At 48.5% G+C, this 24205-nt stretch overlaps 1 protein-coding gene across 1 annotated transcript; it reads right to left on the reverse strand.

The window, feature by feature from the left end:
• Positions 1–3525: 3525 nt before the first annotated feature.
• Positions 3526–8999, reverse strand: FABP1 (fatty acid binding protein 1). Its single transcript, XM_026481110.4, has 4 exons — positions 8817–8999; positions 7046–7218; positions 5517–5609; positions 3526–3625 (listed from the first exon to the last, which is right to left on the reverse strand). Exons 1-4 carry the CDS (start codon positions 8881–8883, stop codon positions 3575–3577), a joined length of 384 nt encoding a protein of 127 aa, XP_026336895.1. The 5' UTR covers positions 8884–8999; the 3' UTR covers positions 3526–3574.
• Positions 9000–24205: the final 15206 nt, after the last annotated feature.

Genomic DNA, 24205 nt, shown 5'->3' on the forward strand with positions numbered 1-24205 from the left:
AGAGAGAGTTTTGTGACAGTACTTACAGAGCTACGTCATTCATTTACTCTACCACAGGTTATTTTGAAGTATGGCTATACCACAGATTAGCTAACCTTTTCTTACTTATCGGCATTTGCTTCCAGTTTTTGGTTATTGTAACCTTTATATGCTTTTTTTTTTTCATATGTGTTTAAACACTTCTCTAGGGAGACATACAGCAACGGCATTGCTAGGCATTAGGGAATTCACATTGAAAATATTAGTGGGTATTGTTCAATGGTGCTCCACACAGACTGTAACAATTTACATCTGTACCAGCGATGGGAGAGCCATTCCTCACAGCCTTGCAAACACTCCATGTTATCAATACTTTTACTTTTTACTAGTTTGATTTGTAAAATGATATCTCTCTGATCTTACCTCCCTCTTCCCTGATTACTTTGAGACTCAGCCTATGTCACACTGTAAGTTGCCCATTAATGTGCTCACCCCACGTTCCCATTGACTTGCTGGGCTTCTTACTGGTTTTTATATTCTATTAACCTCTATTATGTAAGTCACAAATATTTTCTTCCACTTTGTTGCTTTTTTTAAAAAAAGATTTTATGTATTTATCTGAGACAGAAAGAGAGAGAGAGCGTAAGCAGCGGGAGCAGCAGAGGGAGAGGGAGAAGCAGGCTCCCCGGGGAGCCCAACTCGGAGCTCGATCCCAGGACCCTGGGACCATGACCTGAGCTGAAGGCAGATGCTTAACCGACTGAGCCATCCAGGCACCCCTGTTGCTTTTTTTTTTTTTTTTGAAGCTCTGTTTACAGTGTGTCTTTTCATGCAAAACTTTATATTTTTGAGGTAGTAATATGAATTAGTCTTTTCCTTCATGGTTTTTGCACCTTGTTTAAGGAGGTCTTCTGTAGGGGTGTCTGGGTGGCTCAGTCTTTGAGCGTCTGCCTTGGGCTCAGATCGTGATCCTGGGGTCTTGGGATCAAGCCCCACATTGGGGCTCCCTGCTCGGTGGGAAGCCTGCTTCTCCCTCTCCCACTCCCCCTGTTTGTGTTCTCTCTCTTGCTGTCTCTTTCTCTGTCAAATAAATATATAACATTTTGGAAAAAAAAAAGTCTTCTATACATCAATATATACTTGTTTATCTACAATATCTATTTTTAATATTTCACATTTATTCATTTAGCTCTTTAGTTCATCTGGAATTTATTTTTGTGAATGGTATATAGTAGTGTGCTATAGGATTTTCCCCCCTGTATCTCCCAACTCTGAGTTCTTACTGAAGCTCTGAAATTCTTTTCTTAAGGGTGCCTTAGTTCCCCAAGTTACGGCCTCCCTCTTCCCCAAGACCCCACTCCACACAGGAGAAGGAGGGAAAACATAGGGCAAATACTGTGTACAGTGTAAGGCAGGGAGAATTTCATCCAATAGACGTGCTGGTAAAATGCCAGAGGGAAAGAGCCCTTTCAGCGGTCCAATTTAGGAAGCCTTCTTGAAGGAGGTGGCAGTTAAGTTGCTGGGGGGATGAGAGGTTGTTACGTTTTATTGGAATGCATATTATAGGCAAGGGTTGCAACTAGATAGGGCGGGGCAGGCTGTATCAAGCAAGGGACAGCAGCCTATAGAGCCTGGGTCAGATCCGGCTGCCACCTGTTTCTATATGGTGTGTGAGCTAAGAATGGTAGTCTATGTTTAAATGGCTGAAAAAAAAAAAAACAACAAAAGAAGAATACTATTTTATGACATAGGAAAATGTTATGACATTCAAATGTCAGTGTCCATAAATAAAGTTTTGTTGGAACACAGCCATGTGCATTTTTTGGTGTATTGCCTATGGCTGCTTCATGCTCTAAGAGCAGAACTGGGGATTTGTGACAGAGTCTGGGTGGCCCACAACGCTGAAAATATTTACTCTCTGGCTTTTTACAGAAGTTTCCCAACCCCTGGGGCGCCTGGGTGGCGCAGTTGTTAAGTGTCTGCCTTCGGCTCAGGGCGTGATCCCGGCGTTCTGGGATCAGGCCCCACGTCAGGCTCCTCCGCTAGGAGCCTGCTTCTTCCTCTCCCACTCCCCCTGCTTGTGTTCCCTCTCTCGCTGGCTGTCTCTCTCTCTGTCAAATAAATAAATAAAATCTTAAAAAAAAAAAAAAAAAGTTTCCCAACCCCCGATACAGAGACGTGAAGGTTTGAGAGTTTGACTCTTGTGTGCTAGGCAATGACGTAGGAAGCGTTATGATCAGTGCTGTTTTTAAGGAAGATGACTTTTAGTGGAGACTGGTAGGTGAGAGAGAGGGGCAGGGAGATGCCATAAGGCCTGTGAGACCATCCAAGGAACGAGTATGAGTAATGGGGTTTCAGCTCCAGAAGTGGGAAGAGCAGTGGCGGGAAAAGTGACAGGTTCATTCAGATTAAGGTGTCTTTGTTGAGAACTTTCTGTGGGCTGGCATAGTTCTGGGAGCTGAAAGACATGGTGAAGATAGAAATGTCCGAGCTTGGCAGCTCTTTGGATATGGGGAACAAGCACCCTGTCCGCTTGCTAGGGCTGCCATAACAGAGTACCCCAGACTGGGCAGCTTGAACAACAGAAATGTATTATCTCACAGTTCTGGAGACCAGAAGTCTGAGATCAAGGTGAGGCCAAGGCCATGCTCCCTCTGAAGAGGTAGAGAAGGATCTGTTCCAGGTCTCTCTCCTAGCTTCTGGGACATTCTTGCCTTGTGGCAGCAGAACTCCAAACTTCACATGGCGTCCTCCCTGTGTGGGTGTCTCTATCTGCAAATGTCTCCCTTTTATAAAGACACCAGCCATATGGGATTAGGGGCCCACCTTACTCCAGTATGACCTCATTTTAACTTACCTCATAATATTTGCAATGTCTTTATTTCAAAATAAGGTCACAGTCTGAGGTCCTGGATGTTAGGACTATATCATGTGAATTTTAGGGTTGGGGGGGGTGCGACCCAATCTATAGCAGCTCCCAGAGCCTGATACAAAGTGCTGTTCAGAGAAATCCTATTTCCACATTCTGCCTCTGCCCATAGCATGGGGGGAGTTTCCACCTGAGCTTCCTCTGTCCACTTCTGGTGCCTCCTGCTAAGCTCCTCGGTCAGCCCTCTCCGAGGAGGGCAAATTATTCATTTGGTGGGTCAGGGTCTGCTCTTTTTGTTCATGTCCCCTGGTGAGTGGGGCTGCTGTGACCACACTGGTGGGCATAGCTCCCCTTTGCCTGCCCAGCATTGCCGTTCTCTGTCCCCACAGGGAGCCAGCACGCTGTCTTGCTCCAGCTCCTTGCCTGTGAAGGATCATTCCAGGGCTGCCTCACAGATGCAGCCACATCTCCTGTTTCTTGTAGGATCACCTGCGTGGGCAGCCTGGGGTCTGTTTTCAGGGTGAGAATCACCCTTCAGACCTGACCCAGCAGGATGGAACACTTGCAGGGCATCAAGATTTACAAAAATTGGGGAGTGATCAGGGCCCATTGATACCAATAGCACCATCAGTGACAAGCCATCGAGAAGAAAAGATTTTTTTTAAAACAAAGTTCACTTTATTACACTAATTTTACACAGTAAAAGAATATGAAGTGCAGACTTATTTAAATTCTCTTGCTGATTCTCTTGAAGACAATGCCACCCAACGTCATGGTCTGAAAGCAAAAAAAAAAAAAAAAAAAATCACAAAATGTTCTAATGTTGAATCGTAAAAGGTAAGTAAGGCTATAAAAACATCCCAAATATGCTAGCATATGAAACAACCCAAAGATTTCTCTGTTTTCTGTGAGATCAGAGGAAGGGTGGGCAATCTTTTCTGAAATCCCATGCCAGGTCTGTGTCACTTCACTTCCTCATGTGAAGGGTTGTCCTGCCTTTTAGTGAATTTCTTTCTATATCGATGGCTGTGAGAACAAGACCATCCAAAGAAGTCCAGTCCAATCCAATTTTCTCCAAGTTTCATTGAGTGCCTACTATGTACCAAAGGAGCCCCTTAGCTTCAGCAGCAATGGAATGGAATGAAAAGATCTAGGTTTGAACCCTGGTTCTATAGCTCATTAGCTGGATGACCTTGGACAGGTCAACCTATTTATTAAATCCCTCATCCTGCCTGCCTCACAGCTGAGGGGAAGATTTGGGGAAATATTAAAAGCATATCAAAGCAGAAAAAAAAGCCTATCAAAGGACTTTGGCCAGGACTGAGTCCAGGACCAGCTCATCTCCCTCCATCCTGCTGGTGCCTTCTTGCTCTGCTGTGAATGTGCCCAGCAGGGTGGAAACCGCATGTTTACTTGGTGAGCCTCACACCCTACCTGGTTGAGGGATTTTCCCACTTGAAAAAGGAGGGGTGTGACAGACTCCTTGGGTAGTGTTCTGCCTTCTGTTACTCCCCAAAGCACATCATGGGGGCAAAGAATTGCAGGAGAAACACTGTACTATTCACCCCCAAATCAGGGACAGGACATGGCCGAATCAGGCAGCAAGGATGATTGCACAAGTGGAGTGTGCCACTCCTATAAGCTGCTGTAAAATCGCTATGAATATGATTCTCCTTGTAAACACGTGTGAGCGAGTCTTATGGCTACAACCCAGGGAGACTGAGAAAGGTGGGTCATGCTGGTGGCTCTGCAGGACCCTGTTTCTCCTTCTACCAAGCACCTCTCTTACCCCATCCTATTTGGATATAGGTACGGAAAGGGGGATAGTGATGAGGAGAGCAGGAAGAGGGGGAAGTTGGGGTGGTCAACACCGACCTGGAAAGTGGGGATGGAAGGAGAGCCTGAAAGGACTCAAGAGAGGTGGGGAAGCACCAGCAGGGGGCCACTGCCAACATCTGTGGGGTCTTTGATGAATTAAATAAAGAACACCGCTTCCTCAAGATACTGTACTTCTATCTGTTGGAACGCTATCCGAATACACTCTACTAGTTTTGTTAGGACAAGATGGTTGGGGAACCTGGGTGGCTCCGTCGGTTGAGCGTCTGCCTCTTCATTTCAGCTCGGGTCATGATCTCGGGGTTGCAGGATCAAGTCGTGCATTGGGCTCTGCACTCAGTGGGGAGTCTGCTTGGGAGTCTCTCCCTCTCCCTCTGCTACTCTCCCCACTCTCTCTCTCCCCACCCACCCCCGATAAATAAATAAGGAAATGGATGGATAAATGTTAAACAACAACAAGTCGGTGGTTAACGAGCACCTGCTTCGAGAAGGTAATAAGTACACGAGTCCACACCATCTATAGTGGGAGTAGCTCCCTGTAGGATTGTGCAGTGTGCAGCTGTGGATGACAGCCCTGTGCGACAGGCCCCGCTCAGAAGAACCCTCGTTCTGCCATTCCCTGGCTATTTGTTGCCTCAGTTTCCCCACTTAGAAAAGTCAGGGTTGATGGGAAGATGGAGCTAATATGTGTAAACTGCCTGGTACATCTTGGGTCCTCAGTAAGTGGTAGCCGAGGTGGAGCACAGGAAAGGTGGTGGGGAGCTGCTGCTCACACTTTACCTGTCCCTTCCCCTCAAGCACTGGGAGCCACCAGCTCAGAGTGCCAACTTACATTGGTGATCACATCGCCATTGAGTTCGGTCACAGACTTGATGCCTTTGAAAGTTGTCACCAGTTTATTGTCACCTTCCATCTGGACCACAGCCTGCAGGGGAGAGAAGAGATGAGCTGTGAGGAGAGTCTGGGGAGGGAGCAGGACCCTGGCCAGTGACACTGGCTCCCTTGCCTGGGTCCTGGTGACAACAGCCAAGCCACTCAGGTCCCCCAGTCCTCCAGCTCTAAAGGCAGGAGGTGCATTTAAAAGCTAAAGAAAATGCCAGGGCTTCTTTAATCAAACTTTTAATTTATGGTACATGAACTAGAAATGAGCATAGGACACCTAAGTGGCCTCAGCTGCAAGCACCAAGATTACATCGGTAAAATCCCAGTTCTCCAAGCTGATGGATGGAGGGAGTAGCAAAGTTCCACATACTGGCTGGTTGGGAGAATACCTATTTAGCTTTGCTTTATGTTTCTTCCAGCACATTTATATTTTCTATTGTGGTCTCTTTTTTAAGCTTTATGCATCCAGGAAGAGACAGTAGAAACCCAACAGGAAACAGAAGACCCTAGCCAGGGTTAAAAATGTGCCTCCAAGATGGACACTTGGAAGAGGCCTGTGGTAAAACCCATGATGGCCTGCCCCTTACTACGGGCATATCAAAAGAATTTCCTTCCTAAAATGTATCACAGATTTCCTGACCTGTAAAGTCATATGTGTAGAAGCAGAAATAAGAGGCTGTCAGAAGAGGTTAAAAGACCAACATGCTGAGGCCAAGGCACAAAGTTGCCTGGAGGGGGAGGGGTGAAGACAGCTGCTCTGTTTGTTGGCTAGGCTAGGTGTGTGGAATTTCCCAGGGGAACTAAAGTCTCTAGTGAGGGGCACCCCACTGCCTAGATCTCTCTGCCATCACCTGGCCATTCTCACAGTGCACACCCAGCTCTCAGGGCACACCCTGAGCCATAGCCCAGTGGAGTGATGCCACCCTGCCCACTGCCTTCAGTCAGGGAAGGGTGGCTATACCCATTTTACAGATGAGGTAGCTGAGGCCAGGGGCTCAGTGACCTCTGACGCTTGGGGTGAAGGCCTGCCTGAGGCCTTGGTTTTCTGGTGTTCTTCAAGAACCTCCTTCAAGAAGTCTCTTCCCATGACCAGCAGCTGTGGGCTCAGCAAGGCCAGTTTACTTTGGGCTCAAGGATGACGTCACAGCTCTGTTTAGGGTTTTTCACGGACTCCTGATTGTCCACTGCTGGGCCTGGGAGAAGCTGTGCCTGGTCCCCCCACATCCTCCATGTGAGAGAACTTGGGTTCTTGGGCCAGAGCACCCAGACAGACAGTCACAGGGAAATAGGAAGGGCCTCCCTAGAGTGTCTTCCCTAGAGCTGTCTTGGTCTCTCTGGCTCCCACCCCAGAAGTGGGAGTCACAGATAAGGTGTCCATGGTGGGAACTGTGAGGTGGGAGCTTGGCAGGATGAAGCCCTGGGGCCAGGTTCCAGGGAAAGTTCCAGAAGCAGAGGGTGGTGTGAGGGGGCACCTCCTACCTTGACCTTCTCCCCAGTCATGGTCTCCAGCTCACACTCTTCCCCCAAGGTGAACTCATTTTGAATCACTTTGGACCCAGTGGTGATGGTGAGTTTGAAGTGCTTCCCGTTCTGCACAATTTCCGACACCCCCTTGATGTCCTTCCCCTTCTGGATGAGTTCTTCAGGCAGACCTGGTGGAAATCATTTGAGGTTCAGAGATGAGCAGAGGTGGGAGCTGCAGGGCGGTGGTCACAGAGAAACTTTGTGGTGTGGAGTCAGACAGGAAGTTGCCGTGTCTCCGCAGAGGCCAGAGGCACGGACTGAGTCCCGTGAGCAACATGGGCTTTGACCTCTGAAAGGAAAGATCTGTGGCCTGACTCGGCCTGACCTGGCAGCCCACTATTTCACTGGGGAGGGGGGTGGTTATAAAGAAGGCACTCCTGTGTCCCGAAGCACCTTTCCTCTAGTGAACGCCCTGGTTCCCGCTCGCTCTCCTATCTCACGCCAGACTTTGCTCCGAGTGTCAGTGTTTCATTCCACACCCAGAGTGACCACACAGTTTGTGTTCCGGCCAGGTCCCTCCTGAGAGTGAGAGAGGGAGCAATGAATGCCAGGACAACACGGGCCAGCCAGGACAATGCCCGGCAAGCCTCTGGCCACCCGTCCCCGCCTCGACCTCTGCCGTCGAGGCTCTTGAGGAAGACGCGGTGGGAGTCCCTTGCCCTGGGACAGACCTTTACACATTTCAGGGCACATCTACACCGTTAAGCAAAGTGAGGTCCACGTTGGCAGCGGGGGTAGAGGGTCCTGCGGCCCAGGTCAGGGGTTTGGAACAGAGGTGGTGTGACGTGCTACAGGAGAAGAGCCCAGCTCTCGGCTAGCCCTGAAGGTCCTCCTCTCCCCACCTTTGCTGTCTTCCCCACACTTTCCCCCTTGGCCCCCTTCTTTGTCACATTGCCCCTTTCCCATAGGGTTCCCTCCATCCGCAGCACGCTCCCTTCCCCCTGCCCCTAGGAACAACTTGCTGATCCGCCAAGGCCCAGACAAGGCTCACCTTCACCACCAGCAAACCTTCCATCCGTGCCCCCCGTGAGCCCCAATCCTTCTGCACAGGACTCTGGGGGGCACAGAGGAGTAAAGTGGAGTCTCTGGAACCAACATCCACTTCAAATCCCAACGCAAATGCTTCCTACCTATGTGACCTTGGCCGGGATTACTTAACCTTTCTAGGCCTCAGTTGTCTTGACTGTGAAATGGGAAAAATATTAGTACCCAACTCAGAGATTTTTGGTGAGGGTTCAATGGGATATTGCATATTAAGGGCTTAGCGCAGTGCCTGGTAGTGAGTCAGTGCTCAGTACACGTGACGGGATACTTTACTGTATTTATCTCTTCTCTTTTTCTCTCTCTAAACTCTGACTTGGAATTGGGGCTCATTTCCAAGTTGCCTGTCTCTCTGGTACCCATCCAGCACAGAGCTCAGTGTGTTGTTGGCCCTGAATCAACATTTGTTAGAAGAATGAATGAATGAATGAATGAATGAATGAATGAGGGAGGTCACCCAGTGAGGTGCCTGCAGAGATTGCCTACGGAATGGCCTTGGCCAGTGAGCAAAAGCGCAAGCTGCAAATGACTACAAAAGTCCTGTGCAGAACATGGCCTGTGGTCCGTGCAAAGCCTGAAACTTTCCTTCCATCCCAGCGTCGAGACTCTGATTGACCACCGCCAGCAGACCGCCATGACCCTCACGGCCATGACCCCCAGCCTTGGTGTCCAGCCCAGCACTCACCAACTGCCTTCATGAAGGCCTCAAAGTTTTCCTGGCTCTGCAGCTGGTACTTGCCGGAGAAGTTCATGGTGGCGTCAAGGCTCGCTCCACAGCGGATCTGCAGCTCTGCTGGCGGGGCTGCCCAGTGTGGGCCGATTTATAGGGGGCTCCTTCCGCTTCGGATGTTGGACATAGGTCAGCAGCTGTTGACTCCTTTATGGCCAGGTTCAAACATTAACTGCTAAGAGCAATGGTCAACAATAAAAAAACAGGATGGGCGCAGCAGAGGTTTGCTCTAATCCAGCAAACATTAATGGATGTCAGTCCAGTGCAAAGCCCTAAATTCCTGCCACCTTTAATGTGCCGATCCTCCATTCAGGTGTGTGTGTGCGTGTGTGCATACATATCTGTACACACAGACGTATGCACCTGCGTGCATAGAGATGTGTGCATATATACGTATGTGTGTCCATATATACGTGTGTGTACTTAGATCTAGACACACAGAAAAATACCAAAAAGTCCTTTTAAACTCAAAACTTCACCTTATTTACATAACCTTACGATCTCTTCCATCTTTATCATTACACGAACTTAATTTTTAGAAAGCTATCATAAGCCCCTAGTGCTATTTTGTATTCTGGGATTCCTCTTGATAATTCCAAGCTCTGCGCCGTCCACATCAGTCTCCGTTTAAAGGTGTCGAACAAAGCGTGGCGTACTGATGGGCAGTGGGAACCATGGAAACTGGGCGTGCGGAAATTGAGATGCATTTTATCAGCAGAGATGGGGTGGGAGAGAGAAAGCAGGTAGGACTTGCTGGGCCAACTGCACACGTCAGAGGGGCCATGCCCCGGCTTTGCTTTCCCGCTGCACCCTCTGCCCTTCCTTCACCTTCTCCACCTGTTCACCTCCTCTAGAAATCCTCTGGGCTCATAGAGCGCTTTGCAAATACCTATGTTCCAAATCCTACTGGGATTATTTCTCTGCGTATTCTTTTTCATGTCTTCCTTGGTATTCCCAATACCTGGCACCTAGTAGGTGTCCATGATAGGTCAGTAAATAAAAACCGTCAAAAGATAATGAGGCCACGGATCTTCTTGTTAAAGGAAAATAAGAAATATGGAGAGTTAGGTTGGCACATCCCCTCCCATCACTGAATCACTGGGGCTGGGCAGTCAGGGTCAGTGTGTGTGTGTGTGTGTGTGTGTGTGTGTGTGTGTGTGTGTGCATATGTATGTGTGTCTAACCAGGCAAGTATGCAAAGGTGAGACTCCAGCACGAGACGATGTGAACAGGGCTGGCAGTGGGTGACCGTGGGCCTGAGTGCCAGCTCCTCTCTTCGCTTCCCTGTCCATTCTTACTCCTTCCTCTGCAGTCCTGCTCTGCCACTCCAGCCTGTGCCAGGATAGGTGGTGAGATTGCAGCCAGAGCTTTCTGTTTCCTGGACGGTGCCCTCTGCTGCCAGGGGACCCTGTCTGTCCTCACCTGCAGCACAATCACCAGGATGACTGCACGCTCACTCCCTCAGCTGCCAACTGTCTGGGCTGCCGGGGCATCTGCTCTGGCTGCCTAGGAGTCAGGGGACACGTGAGTGTTTGAGGGCTTGTGCCAGGGCACTGACACTACAAGAGGACAAGCCTGGGAGCACAGCACTGACGCAAGCGTGTCAGTCCACAGGAGCGGCATGCCCTGTTATCTCCAGCTCCCTCATGCATACTCTTCCAAACTTCCAGAACGTGGACAGGTGGATCCCGCAAAGCACCAGAGAAGTCCTCTCATCCCCGCATGTGCTCCATGTCAAAGCCCTCCTCCGGCATCCCTGACAGGTGGTGTTAGCATACGCCCTGCCATGGAGAGATCACTGCCTTCTGAGCGGCATGGGCAGAGGGCACTGGTTGACGGCTGTCACGCAGATCCCAGCACCAGTAAGCCTTTCCCTCCGGCATGGAGGGGTGCTCCACTCGGCCCTTTCTGCTCGGTCCTCCTCTGCCAGTGCCCAGGACACAGTGCTTTCCAGGCCACGGGTCAGGACGGTCCCTGGAGAACGCTAAGCAGGCTTGTAAGTCCAGAACTCACAGCCATTTTTAGGCACCACAAATGCCCCGGCACCCAGCTGGCAGTGGGAGAGTGGCTCAAAGGGTGACAGGCATGTCTTGTTCTGAACCTTGATTATGTACCTTTTAATATGTCTCATTGTACTGAGGGCACCCATATTAGATCCTATTCTCCTCCAAGTGGGACAAAGATTTTTTTAAAGATTTATTTATTTATTTGGGAGCCGGGGGCGGGGGCGGAGGAAAAGAATCCCAAGCTGTGAGGCCGATGTAGGGCTTGATCCCACGACCCCAAGATCACAACCCGAGCCGAAATCAAGAGTTGGGTGTGGGTGCTCAACCGACTGAACCACCCAGGGGCCCCACGGACAATGACTTTTATTTTGTCATCTACATATATATGTATATGTAAGGAAGTGAAAAATCCATTATCTTAAGAACTGGCATCAGAATTCCCCTCTGAGAGGAAACTGTGTGTGTGTGTGTGTGTGTGTGTGTGTGTGTGTGTGTGTGTGTGTAAATGGCTGGAGAAGCTCCTTGGGAGAGAGAGTGAGTGAAACCCAAGATCTGTGATCGGCGAGGGGTCAGGCGGTGACGGGGAAGGCTGCTGGGCTGCGCAGGACGCTGGGAGAGGCCTCCCTTCTCCCCCTGGACATCAGGAAAGGAAAGAGAGCAGTGCAGGAAGGAGGGGAACCAGTGCGTGGGTGTGGGGTGATGGGGCGCAAAGACACCCCCAGGGGCAGTGAGGCACGAAGCTCTTCCAGGAAAGGTCCTGTTGCACGTGAAGCCGCTCATTTGCCGCCAAGGGAATCCGCAGCCATCTTTCTTTAATTCCCTCCCGACGACCTCAGGTGCTTCGGTAAAGGTAATTCATTAATCAATACAGGTGCAAATGGAAAATGATGAAGGGCTAAGTTTCATTTCGGGATTGATGCCATGGAGATGAGACAGTACGCCTGGAATCACATAGATCTTCTTCAACTCATGATGGTGTCATGTCCCAACAAACCCATTGTAAGTTGAAAATACCGTGAGTGGAACACGCATCTACTATACCTGGCCCACTGAACATCCTAGCTTAGCCCTGCCCACCGTACACGTACTCAGGGCACTTCCATTAGCCTACAGTTGGGCAAAACCATCTAACGCAAAGTCTATTATATAACATAGTATTGAATAGCTCGTGTAATTTATTGACTACTGTACTGAAAGTGAAAAACAAAGTTTACACGGGTACAGAATGGCTATAAGTGTATTGATTGTTTACTCCTGTGATCACGTGGCTGACGGAGCCAAGGCTCACAGTGGCCACCCTACATCCCAAGAGATGATTGTACCGCATTATCACTGGCCTGGGAAACAGATCACAATTCACAAAGTATGGGTCCTACTGAATGAGTATCACTTTCACACCACCCTAAACGCCCAAAATCCTAAGTTGAACATAAGTCAGGGACAATCTGTATCAGGAAGCAGGGTGTGTATGGGAGCAAAATCCCCCCAAGGACCCTCAGAAATCTTAGCGAGGGCTTTGGAAGAACTCAAGCTAATTTTACCCAAATCCCAGAGTGCCATGTGATCCCAGATGGTATCTGGGTGCATAGACTAATTCCACAGGCTGATAGCTGGTGTGTGTCTGTCTAATGACTGCAGTGGCTGAGCGCTGGACGAAATTCAAGTCATACCTGAGACCCTACCCACCCCATCTCACCCACCACCTATCCAAAGAACTTTTCAAACACTTATCAGGGAGCAAATCAGTAGAAACTTGCTTCAATGGGGAGAATGGGAGCTTTTAAAACCAATGAAACAATCACCAAGGAAATGGCGATGATGAGGCCCTTAACCCCCTCTCCCTGAGGCCATTAAGTGCTCAGTTTGGGAGGATCTCCTGGCGGTGCCCTGGATACACCATGCTCTCCCACGCAGCCACTGCCTGCCCAGCATCTCTCCTCCGATAAAGGGATACCTGGGTCCACATCCAGACACTCTCCCCTTGACCACGAACGTCACCTCACCCCACAGCACTGCACTCTGGGCTTTAAGGTGGAGAGCGGAAGGAAGGTCATGAATTTTTCTCTTAGGGCAAGTTAGCACCCATCCCAGAGCCCTCACAGGAAGGCTGAGGTGGGTACTCCTTTTCTGGCGTCTGACTCCCTCCAGAGCCTTCTCCCTGGCCCTTTACTCCCTGCCTACCCAGTCTGGGCAGCACCTGGGCGAGATTCACTCAGAGGCTGGTCCAGAGGCTGGCAAGTGGTGAAGACCTGCCAGCTCTCACCACAAATGGACAGCCTGACAAACACGAGGCAAGGACCTCCTCTCTCCCCAAGATTCCAGATGGGGCCTTCTCAGGCAATCTGCCATGGCCTCCTTTGGGCCAGATTTTTGTGTGTGTGAGTCTTGAGGGAGAAGAGGTTTGTGGCTATTTCAAAATTTAACACTTGTAAGTAGTTTTCCATAAAATTAGGAGAGGGTAATGACATCTCCTGCCCACAAGCTAAGCAAACACAGGAAGAGATAAGCGTAATTGCAATGACAAAGTTCAAGTGGCTTTCAAGGAAAAAAAAAAAAAGACTCACTTCATGGGAACAGTTTTCAATTCCAAAAGTGTAATGCCTCCCCAGGTCCCACTAGACATCCCCTCTCCTCATGCTCCCTACTCGCATGGGCACTGCGGAGACGGGAGAGAAGAGGTGACGTGCCTCTTGGTGATCAGAATATGACTGGCGTTCATTTGAGGCCCGGCCCCTCCACAGAGTGTCTGATCCCAGGGTGTCTGCAGGGCCAGCTTGCCCTGTCCTGGGTGTTGCCCGAGGTGCCCTGAGCTGCCCGTCCTTCTGCTAGACAAAGGGCTCTGGACAGGAAGGACTTTGGTTTGGGCCCAGATTTCTCTACCTGACCTGTGATCCTGGACAAACCACTCAGCCTTCCTGAGCCTCCACTTCCTTATCTGTGAAATGGTCGTGACACTCTCTGCCCTGTGAATGCCCTGCGTAAACTGTCAAGTCCTTCAGGAATGTGACACGCCTGTCAGAGGGGATCAGAGGGCTTTGCATTGGCCTTTGCCGGGTGTCTCAGAGCTATCTCCAGCTCTGGACTGATTTTTATGTTTCTCTCTTGGGGACAAGCTTCTTCCCATCTCCCTGGGCTGGGGGGTAGTGTCTTCCATCCCTGCCTGGTATGCTAAGGTGCACTGGCCTACCAGGCATCTCAGTGCCCATGTTGGGTCTTTCACAGGCCCTGAGACCTCATCTCCTGCTCCTGAGGGTATGGAAATCCACACTCATGACCACCCGGGCCTATTTCCAGGTCTGGCAATCACCCCGGGCACCCCAGCCTCACCGCACTGTTGACTGCTCTTTCAGTTCTCTCTCTGATTCTGGCACCTGGGGATTTTTCTTTTTTTCCTTCTTGTGACCTCAGCTATATTTCTGAAAAACTGTCATGGTTCAACCTGCACATTTTAGCTGTGCTGAGGGAAGAGCTTGTATTAGCTCAGTTGACCATGTTGTGGGGTCCTGGAAACCTTGTGTTTTTATTATGTGCCGTTTTAAGTCCTTTCGGTGGAATTTCAGGATGTACAGCCTTCAACAAAAAATTTTAAAAGACATTCTTAAGCTTTGCTTTGCGTATGTGTATTTTACGTCTTCGATCATTGAATTTCCTTAAAGAACCCCCCGTAAACAACTGTCCAGTACCTAGAATGGAATCTGCCTTAAAACCATCCAATATTGGGGCACCTGGGTGGCTCAGTCGTTAAGCGTCTGCCTTCGGCCCAGGGCGTGATCCCGGCGTTCTGGGATCGAGCCCCGCATCAGGCTCCTCCACTGGGAGCCTGCTTCTTCCTCTCCCACTCCCCCTGCTTGTGTTCCCTCTCTCACTGGCTGTCTCTCTCTCTGTCAAATAAATAAATAAAATCTTAAAAAAACAAAACCAAAAAACAACCATCCAATATCCTTGGCATTTTCAGAGGTCTGCCTGCTTGAAGAACCCAATGGAGGGAAAATGCAAATATGATAAACAAATATCGTGGGTGGTGGTTTGCAATGTAAAAAAAATCCTCCTGCACAGATTGCCCTGAATAGTGTACTCGACCAAATGTCCTTTTACAAATAACTTTTAGGAATAACCTTGTTGTGGAACGTGAGACCTTCCTATGTGTTAGTTGAAGGACCCCTGTGGGTTCTCCTTCACTGTGACACAGTAGAGACAAATCCTGTGGATTACGTGACAAGCAGTGGGGATGATTTGCAGGCTGATGTAATCAAAACAGAACTCAAAACTTACCTGTAAGGCTGTTTATAAGGCTCCTATTTTGGCTGTAAAGCTAATAGTGTTTGCTTGTCCTATATCCCTGTGTCCTTGTGTCCCTTGCCCTCTGAGGGTTGAAAGCTAGCCCAGTTGGCCTCAAAGTCAGCCTGACACTTCAAAGAAAAATCTCTTCCAAGCGACCCTTGGCCAGCCTGTCACCCCCACCTTATAACCCTGCATTCTCTCTGCTTTAGAGCTGTGAGTCATCAGCCCTTCGGAGCCAGGCTGGCCGCTCCACAGACATCCTTCAAGGCTCAGCTCCACACTCCCCCCACACACAACCCTCCCGAGGTCTCTGCTTTCTCTGCTCTCCTAGACCAATGTCCCCAATGCCAGTTTCTATTCTGTTCCATTAGTTCTGCTATATTCATAGTGATAAAACAATAGCTTCTATTAACCGAACACTAAGCACGTGCTTTTTCTGTACTATCTCGTCACATTCTCAAAACAATATTATAAGGTGTTATTATTGCCATTTTTCAGAAGAGAAAACTAAAGTATGAAAAGGTTAGTAACTGCTTCCTATTTGTCAAATGGGAGCACGAACCCAGTCCGTTGGACTCCAAAGCTTTTGTTTTTAGACCTTTATTATTCCCATATTATAATTTTTAAAGGTAAATCTTGGTTACTTTCCTGAAAATTCTTCTAAACCAGAGCTTAGCATTGCACTTTCCATGGAGTACGTGTCTAGAAAATGTCGACAGGACAATAGTCCAGATATTGTTGACCTCTTGAGTCATTCATGGTTGGCTTACTCTTGGCTCAGAAATGTCCTCTTACTCTAGACCAAATAACCTGACAGTGCACGTGCATGAAGAGAGAACTCAAAGAAATAAAAGATCCTGAGGTGGCTGCTGGGCCCTTGTGTTCGGTAAAGGCGCAGTGCAAAGCGTATTTCACTAAATTCTCATTCTTTAAAGCTGGCATCTGTAGTTCTTCCTATCTTCGACCTACTGGGATATCCCATATGGGTCACTCTGGAAACACACACCTTGTGCTCCATGGTGCTCATACACATCATTCTGTCCCCTCCTCCAGGCTAGCCTTTCCCCAGCTTCTATCCCAACAAAGCCACAAGCATCAGACGATGCATCTACTTCTCGAGTATTCGCTCAACAAGCCTATTCTGAGCTACTATGTGAAATTTGTGTGTGTTGGGGGGAAGTTATGTTTTGAATCTAAAACATAGTAGAGAACATGATGAGAGTTAAAGCTCCCTTTTGACTAGGATGAAGTTTGAATAAAACTTCAAAATGGGGAATGATTGAGTTAAGAGTAAGAAAGAATTTTCTGGTCAGGGAAGGAGTCAAGATTCATGAAAGATTCACTTTCATGAATAGAGAACCAACCATGCAAAGGCATAGAAAAATAGGCTGTTGCTGAACAAAGCATGAGGTTCAGGGAGGGAAAGGAGAGAGGAGAAGGGAGGAGTCTCCATAGGGGGGACCTAGGGATGGGAGCCAGAAAGAGGCCGCAGCCAGATGGTGAAGGGGAGGCTGCATCGTATCCCCGGTGAGTGTGTGTATACCCAGAATGGGGTATGTATCAGCCCAGGACGTGATTTTAGATGGTACATGGATGAACACTTTTTTATTAATATAATAATATTAATAGTTATGCATTGGTTCTAATACAGATTAGAAAAACAGACACCAACTTAGGAGCTCATAGATGTCATTGCTTAGGACAAGGGTGAGTTGCTGTTGTTTTAGGAGCAACTTAGAGAAAAGTCATACATGACCCATAGGACAGAAGTCCAGGACAGAAAACAGATATTGTCCTGGGCATTTCAAATGAGGACATTTAATACAGGGGATTGGTCACCGAGCTGTTGGAAGAGCTGGAACAGCAAAAGAGCTGGAACAGCAAAAGTAGGGGATTCAAGGCTGTGAATGCCCCTGAGCTGGGTTTCAGGTGTCTACACTTGCTTCTGCAGGGTGGGAGGTGGCTGGTGCCTCCATTTCCGGATCCGGGAAAGTGGTGCTTCCTCGGCTTGGCCTTGAACCCCCGAGAGGGGCCACCCCCCAGGCAGGCTGCTGGAACCTAGAGCCGCTGCACTCCTGCTGCCATACCAGCAGCTGCTCGAACTGCCAGGGACGGCTGTCCAGCAAGACTGGCTCCTCCTTCGCCTTCCACACTCCCGCTGCTTGGCTCACCCTCATCCCTGAGGTCCTAACAAGATGCAGTGGGCAAAGGAGTTCAGGAAATGTAGAGCGTAGACTCCAGGTCCCTAAAAGACAGTGCAGAGTGCTCAGTGAGGGCAAGGGGCTGAGAGGCACAGGCAAAATCCTGGCACAAGGGACGTCTGAAGAGACGACAAAAAGAAATGGCCGATGTGCCAGTGACAGCATTTTGGATATTGCCATGCTAGGTGATGGACGGTCAACGAAAGTGTTGAGCAGAAGAGAGGTGTGATTGTGGTTTTGGACCATTACTCTGGAGGCAGCAGGAAAGACTGGCCGGATGGGGAGAGATCTGGAGGTGGAGAAATGGGAACTCCTGCCAAAACTGTGTGAAGAGACGAGGAGCACCTGATCTCGGGAGGAGATGTGGGGGGCAGGTGTGAATCGGAGCACTGTTGTGCCACTGAAACTGAGAGCGTTTGGGGGTCCACTGTAGGCACATGGGTGGGCAGGGAGAGGAGCTGTAGACACCTCCCGATGGCACTGCTGCAGACCCAAGCGTCCCTCCCGCGTGTCCTTGCTGTTCCAGCTAATATTGCCTGAACGCTCACTGTTACCGGGCACACTTACATGAATTACCCGTTTCATAACACATTAAAACCCATTTTAGAGATGAGAACTCTCAGGCATAGAGAAGTTAGGAAACTTAAGCTCTTCCTAGGTAAGAAACAGAGGAAGGAACCAGGATTCAAACTCACAGAGTCTGGCTGCACAGCCCAGACTGGTGACATCAATGCAAGATGAGGAGTCAGACTCTATCTTATTTCCCAGGGGTATCCTGATTCACAGGGACCTACCTACACTCACCAACTTCACAGGACACTTGAGTGGAAATCAGGGCCGAAGGACTTATTAATGCCAAAATCATTCTGGTCTTCTCCTTGTTAATACTGGCCCTGGGAGTGAGTTCACTTAGGAGGAACCATGCTAAATTTTTCATCAGGATGCTTCCCACGAATGTTCTCCAAACATTTGCGACTGCCTCACAATAAGTGATAGCTCACCAAATGCTCTGCAGACTGTTTGAGGCCAAGGTCTCCGAGAGTGGCAGGTTTCAAGATGGAAGCCTGAGGTAGGTCTCCGAGAGTGGCAGGTTTCAAGATGGAAGCCTGAGGTATTCCCCGGCATGGTCAGCGAGCACAGGGACATCCAAGGGTCCATTTGGTCTGAGGCTAAAGGGAAAATCTTGGGGCTCCCTGAGGTATTGTCTCTCCTCTTGTACCTCAAACTCCAGTGGAATTATTAAATTTTAAATTTTGTGGAAATTTGATTAAGAAGTAAAGTTCTCACAAACACACACTGGGTGTTGCACGCAAGTAATGAATCATGGAACTTTACATCAAAAACTAGGGCTGTACTGTATGGTGACTAACATAATATAATAAAAATTATTATAAAAAAACCACAAAAAACAAAAAATTTTGACTGCCCACTTTCAGTCTATTGACCTATGCCTGGGAGGATTTCAACTTTGAGGAAATGATCAGCATAAGATTAGCTCGGGAGTGCAATGACACACTGAAGGGTTTAGGTTTGTAATGGCATTTCTAGTTCTGTTTTTGTTTATTATTTGTAACTTTCTCGAGGGCAGGGGCTGTGTGTTGTTGTGTATCTCTAGAGCTTAGCACAGTGTCTGAGAGTAGAGAGCTCTCATGAACTGCCTGTGGGATGGCCAAGTGAACGGATAAAATAAATGTGGGGTGCCTGGGTGGCTCAGTCGGTTGGGCGTCCGGCTCTTGGTTTCTGCTCAGGTCATGATTTCAGGGTCGTGAGATTCAGCCCCGCGTTGGGCTCCCTGCTCAGTGCAGAGTCGGCTTGAGATTCACTCTCCCCCTCTCCCTCTGCCCCTCTCCCCATTCGTGCTCTAGATAAATAAATAGGTAAATAAATAAAACCTTTTTTTAAAAAAAGGAATAAAATGCCACAAACTTTGCCTACAAGTGACAACTCTCCTGGCATTTATTTGCCTTCTGGCAGGATCTTCAATTACACAGGCAACAAATGCCTGGCACGGAGTGGAGAAGTCATTAGAGACCCATGAGAAAGGGCGTCAGGTCTGTTTAAGCAATATCCTTATAAACATTTCATAGAAATGCTAAAGCCCACGCCCTTGGAAAATAGCATGGGGAAGTTACAGGATTCCATGATGTGGGCAGAGCTCATGACCATGCACACTGTCCATTGAGAGGAGGGATCGCCCCATCTGCTGACAGGTGTGTGTGTGTGTGTGTGTGTGTGTGTGTGTGTGTGTGTGTGTGTGTGTTTCAGGGCTAGGTACATTTTTAATCACATGTCCAGCTCTGGCCCAAGTTTCTCCTTTGACCAAAGCTTTTGACAATTTGGTTAAATTTCAACTAAGTATTATTTGACTAAACTACCCCCTTTGTAACTCAGGGCCCTGGAGTCTGTCAGCTTTCTTTGGCTGTCTGCTGAAAATAGCTCTGATAGGAGTTGTTTTCCAAGGTCAGGGCAAAGTTTTCCAAGGAAACCCCGGTATCTAGACAAAGGGCAGCATTGGCCATGTTAAGTGGGAATCAAACCTTTATTAGAAAGATGTGTGGGTCTGAATGCGACCAGTCTGATGTCTCAAACCGTTTACTTGACTCCTTTTCCAAATAGGCCCAAGTGGACAAACTCTTGATCCTGGTTTTGGTTGATATTTTTCATTGTAGTTGGGGAGACCGATTGAAAGAGAATCCAGATCGCCAAAGGTTAGAATAAAATGCCAAACCATAATCTGCACAGCACAGCTCAGCCGGACGTATGCATTCCCAACCACCTGTTGGGCAGGCATGATGCACACTACTACTCCCATTTCACCCAGAGAAAACTGAGATCCAGAGAGGGTGAGTGTCTTGTCTGAGGCTGCACAGCTAGGGAACAGCAGAGAAGCAGCCCTTCTGGGAGTGATGCTAGAATTGTCTCCTCTAAGCCAGAGATGCCTCTCTTTGCATTTTCATTCTACATGCAAAAAATGCAAAAGGATGCATACTCAACATTTGGAAATTTCTCTTTTAGTTCATCACCAGCAAGTTTGGCTACTAGACCAAAGATCCGGGGAAATCAGTGCCTGGAGCACTGCAGGTGCTAAAGAAACATTTATTGAATGCGTGAGTGAATGAATGAATGAATGAATGAACAAATGAGGTTTTGCTACTGTTTCAGAAGCCCCCATGCTGCAGCAGCAATGTCCCCCCCTTCCCAACCTTTCCTCTCAGCTCGGCTTGGGCCCAAGCTGAGCCCAGGGGGGAGCTGTCCAGGGAGGAGCAGACCCCTTGGCTCCCAGGGCCTGGTCTGCCCCAGTCACCACTGCTTCTCAGCCACTGAAACCCCCTTGGCTGGTGCTCTCAGAGCCATGCTGAGTGCCAGGCACCTGCCCACTCCACGCACGGGGCCTCTACGGCTTTTGCTTCCACAGAAGCTACACTCACTGCCCTGCCTGGTTTTGAGTGTGAGCCATTTCTCCTCTCATCCTCAGGGTGCATGTCAGGACCAAGGGGTGAGTGTCCCATAATCATAGAAAGAAGCTTGAATCCACATTATAAGAGAAACAAACAAACAAACAAACAAGGAAACTTCTGTACCTCATTAGTAAAGCACGGCCCTTGACTCTGCTGATAAGGTTGATGTGTTGCTGGAGGCCTGTCTGGGCGTCCCGGGATCTCCCCAGGGTGCTCCCTTTCCTACCTTCTCCGCCCCCTTTGGAAAGCCTCCACTAGCCCTGCAAGTTCACTACTATCCTCTCCATGCCAATCTCCAGCAGAGATCATTGCACCCTGGCCTCGGGAGACCACTCCGGTCCTCAAGTGAGTATAACAAGACCGCCTCGATTTGTATCTTGAATCATTCACAGACTCAGCCTGCAGCCTTTACAATTTATTGCTGCCCTTCTTCTTCAGGGACCCTTGGGGAGGGTCCCTGCTTCTTACTCCCGCCTCTGCTCCCCATCTTTAACGGACATGAGAACTAGGCATTGCCATCCATTGAAAAGAGTGTAGGATTTGTGGTCAGGTACCCTGGATCCCTGGCTATGCCGTCCTGGGGCCCCATCAGCTTCTCTGACCACAATTTTCCCATTTGTAGAATGGAATTCTACAAATTCACTCATTCAACAAATATTTATCAAGCATTTACCTCGTGCCAGGACTTTGTTCATCCAAGATAATAACGCGCTGCGGCCATTGTCTGTGAGAAGTTTGCAGAGCTTTGATCCTCCCATGAGTCAGCGCTGGCTGTCCCTGGGCTTTGCTGAGAGGAGTTTTTAAAAAGTTTTCACTTATTTATTTTAGAGAGAGAGGGAGCAAGAGCACTGGGGGGAGGCAGAGGGAGAAGAAGACTCCCCACTGAACCGGGAGCCCAATGTGGGGCTCCATCCCAGGACCCTGAGATCATGACCAGGGCGGAAGGCAGGCAGAGGCTTAACCGACTGAGCCACCCAGGCGCCCCTGCCGAGAGGATTAATGGAGATCAATCCTGTGCTATCTTTGTAAAGGACAAGCGCTGAGGTTCCGGGGGCTGGAGGTGCTTCCTTACTACCTGGGTCGCTATGCGGAAGTTGATGGCGTAGAACAGGGAGCTGGGGAAGAAGCAACTCACTCAACCTTTCTGAAGCCTGTTATTTCAATGGCAAAACGCGGAGCTAAATATACATACTACAGAGATCAAATGGTCTAGACTCTGCTTTGATGGATGATGGTAAAAGGCCAAACACGTTAAGAGATTGACTCTAAGTTCCAGTGCTCTTATATGGGAGCTGGTATTCGAACCTGAGGCTCTTGACTCCAGGTCAGAAATGTTTCCCTCCACCATGCTTAGTCATGCAGCAGACACACTGGATTGCATCCTAACATCTTCTTTGCTAATAAAACCCCATCCTTGTTCAGATGGTACTGTACTTTCTCTCACTTGGAGCTCTGTGCATTTCTGATAAATCAAGGACTTTCTATACCTGTGTCTGTGTTGACATCAACCTACAGAGAATTGTCATCCTTATAATATTGAGTGATCCCATCAAATGCGTGTTCTCTTAAATTCTTTAATAGAGTTTAAAAATCTAAAAATTTCCCCACGGCGGTATCCTATGTTTTATCAAGTCAACTCCTAGATGCTTTGTGATTTTTGCTGATATCGTAGATGCGACTATATTTTCTAATTGATTATTGCTGGTATAGATAAATGCTCTTTTGTTGTTGTTGACAGAAATCTGGCAACCTTGTTGAACTATTTCACACTAAAAGATTCTTTTTTTTTTTTTATTTATGTGACAGAGAGACAGTCAGTGAGAGAGGGAACGCAGCAGGGGAGTGGGAGAGGAAGAAGCAGGCTCATAGCGGAGGAGCCTGATGTGGGACTCGATCCTGGTACGCCGGGATCACGCCCTGAGCCGAAGGCAGACGCTTTAACGACTGCGCTACCCAGGCGCCCCTAAAAGATTCATTTTTTTAACAGCTCTATTGACATCTAGTTGACATGTAACAAACTGCACATATTTAAAATGTATAACTGGATAAGACTGACATATGTATGAACTCCTAAAACCATCACCACAATCAAGATAAGGAAATATTTGTCACAGTCTAGGTTTTCCTCATGGCCCACTGTAATTCCTCCCCTCACTCCTTGCCACCCAACTGCCCCTGTTCCTTAGCAACCACTGATCTGCTTTCTGTCACTGGGTTATTTTGAATTTTCTAGAATTTTGTCTAAATGCAATCATAACGTATATATGCTTTTTTGTCTGACATTTAATTTAGTATAATCAAATCATACCATAAATAACAACAACAACAACAAAAACCCCACAAAGATGGCATAATCTCAGATGGGACAGTTGACAACCTTCTTCTGCTATGTTATATAACCGTCACTATGTAACAGTGGGATATTGAGGCTGAGAATGAGAAGAGGAGGACAGTAGGCTGATGATGCAGGACATAGATATCTTGGGCAGGCAAGTCACAGCATCCTTCTAGGTATGGCTTCTCCTCCAGGCTGGAAGGATGATGGACAGTGGTCAGGAGTCCTTTGCCAGCACACATGTCCCTGTGGGTGGCTCACACCTTTAGTGGCCTTGAGTTTGCTCTTCCTATCTAAGAACTTGGCCCTGTGACCGTTGACCAGCTGGCCATGTGCCACAGATTCAATTAATCTCATTGAGATTAGGGAAGCATCAGGAGCCAATGGCTCCTTTGATTAGGCCCGAAATGGTCTGAACTCAGCACTCAATCTAGAGGCCTCCAATGGCCCGAGATAATAGGCAGAACCGTACCCTGGCTTCTGTCTGGATGAAAGGTCTTCTTAGGTTTGAAAAGATGACTGAAGACCTTTGGGCCTCACAACTTCACAGATTGTCCTAGCCCTTATCAGAACATCTGAGCCATGAACTGGATGAGGAATGAGCACCAAGGCCATTATCAAAATCGTTACTTATTTGGAAAAGTCATTCTTTCTAGGATCTGAAGGAGAAGGGTAGAGCTGGGGCCACTTCCCCAAGCTGACTTATCTTCCTCAGTTTTTAATTAAATAAAACTCGTCTGAGATGTTCTGCTTTCTTTTAGCCCGGGATGTCCTTGGTCCCTCATCACTCCCAGGAGACTTGGCCACCAGTGTCTTGGTCAGGGTGGGAGAGATTTATATCTGCCAAGTTAGTGACCAGCTCTTCCATCCCATAAAATGCAGTGTGAGGTGCCCATTCAATGCGGGAGACGACCCAGGGGCTAGGACTCTAAAGCGGCTGTGCCGGTGGTGCCGCCCTCTCTCCCCAGCCAGTCTGCCCACAGCCTCCAGAATCCACATCAGCCTGAACATCAGAGCTGAAAGGGACGTGTGCTTGGAGAACATTCTTTCCCAAAGAGTGAAA

This window comes from Ursus arctos, unplaced genomic scaffold, assembly GCF_023065955.2.
Source record: "Ursus arctos isolate Adak ecotype North America unplaced genomic scaffold, UrsArc2.0 scaffold_8, whole genome shotgun sequence".
NCBI lineage: Eukaryota > Metazoa > Chordata > Mammalia > Carnivora > Ursidae > Ursus > Ursus arctos.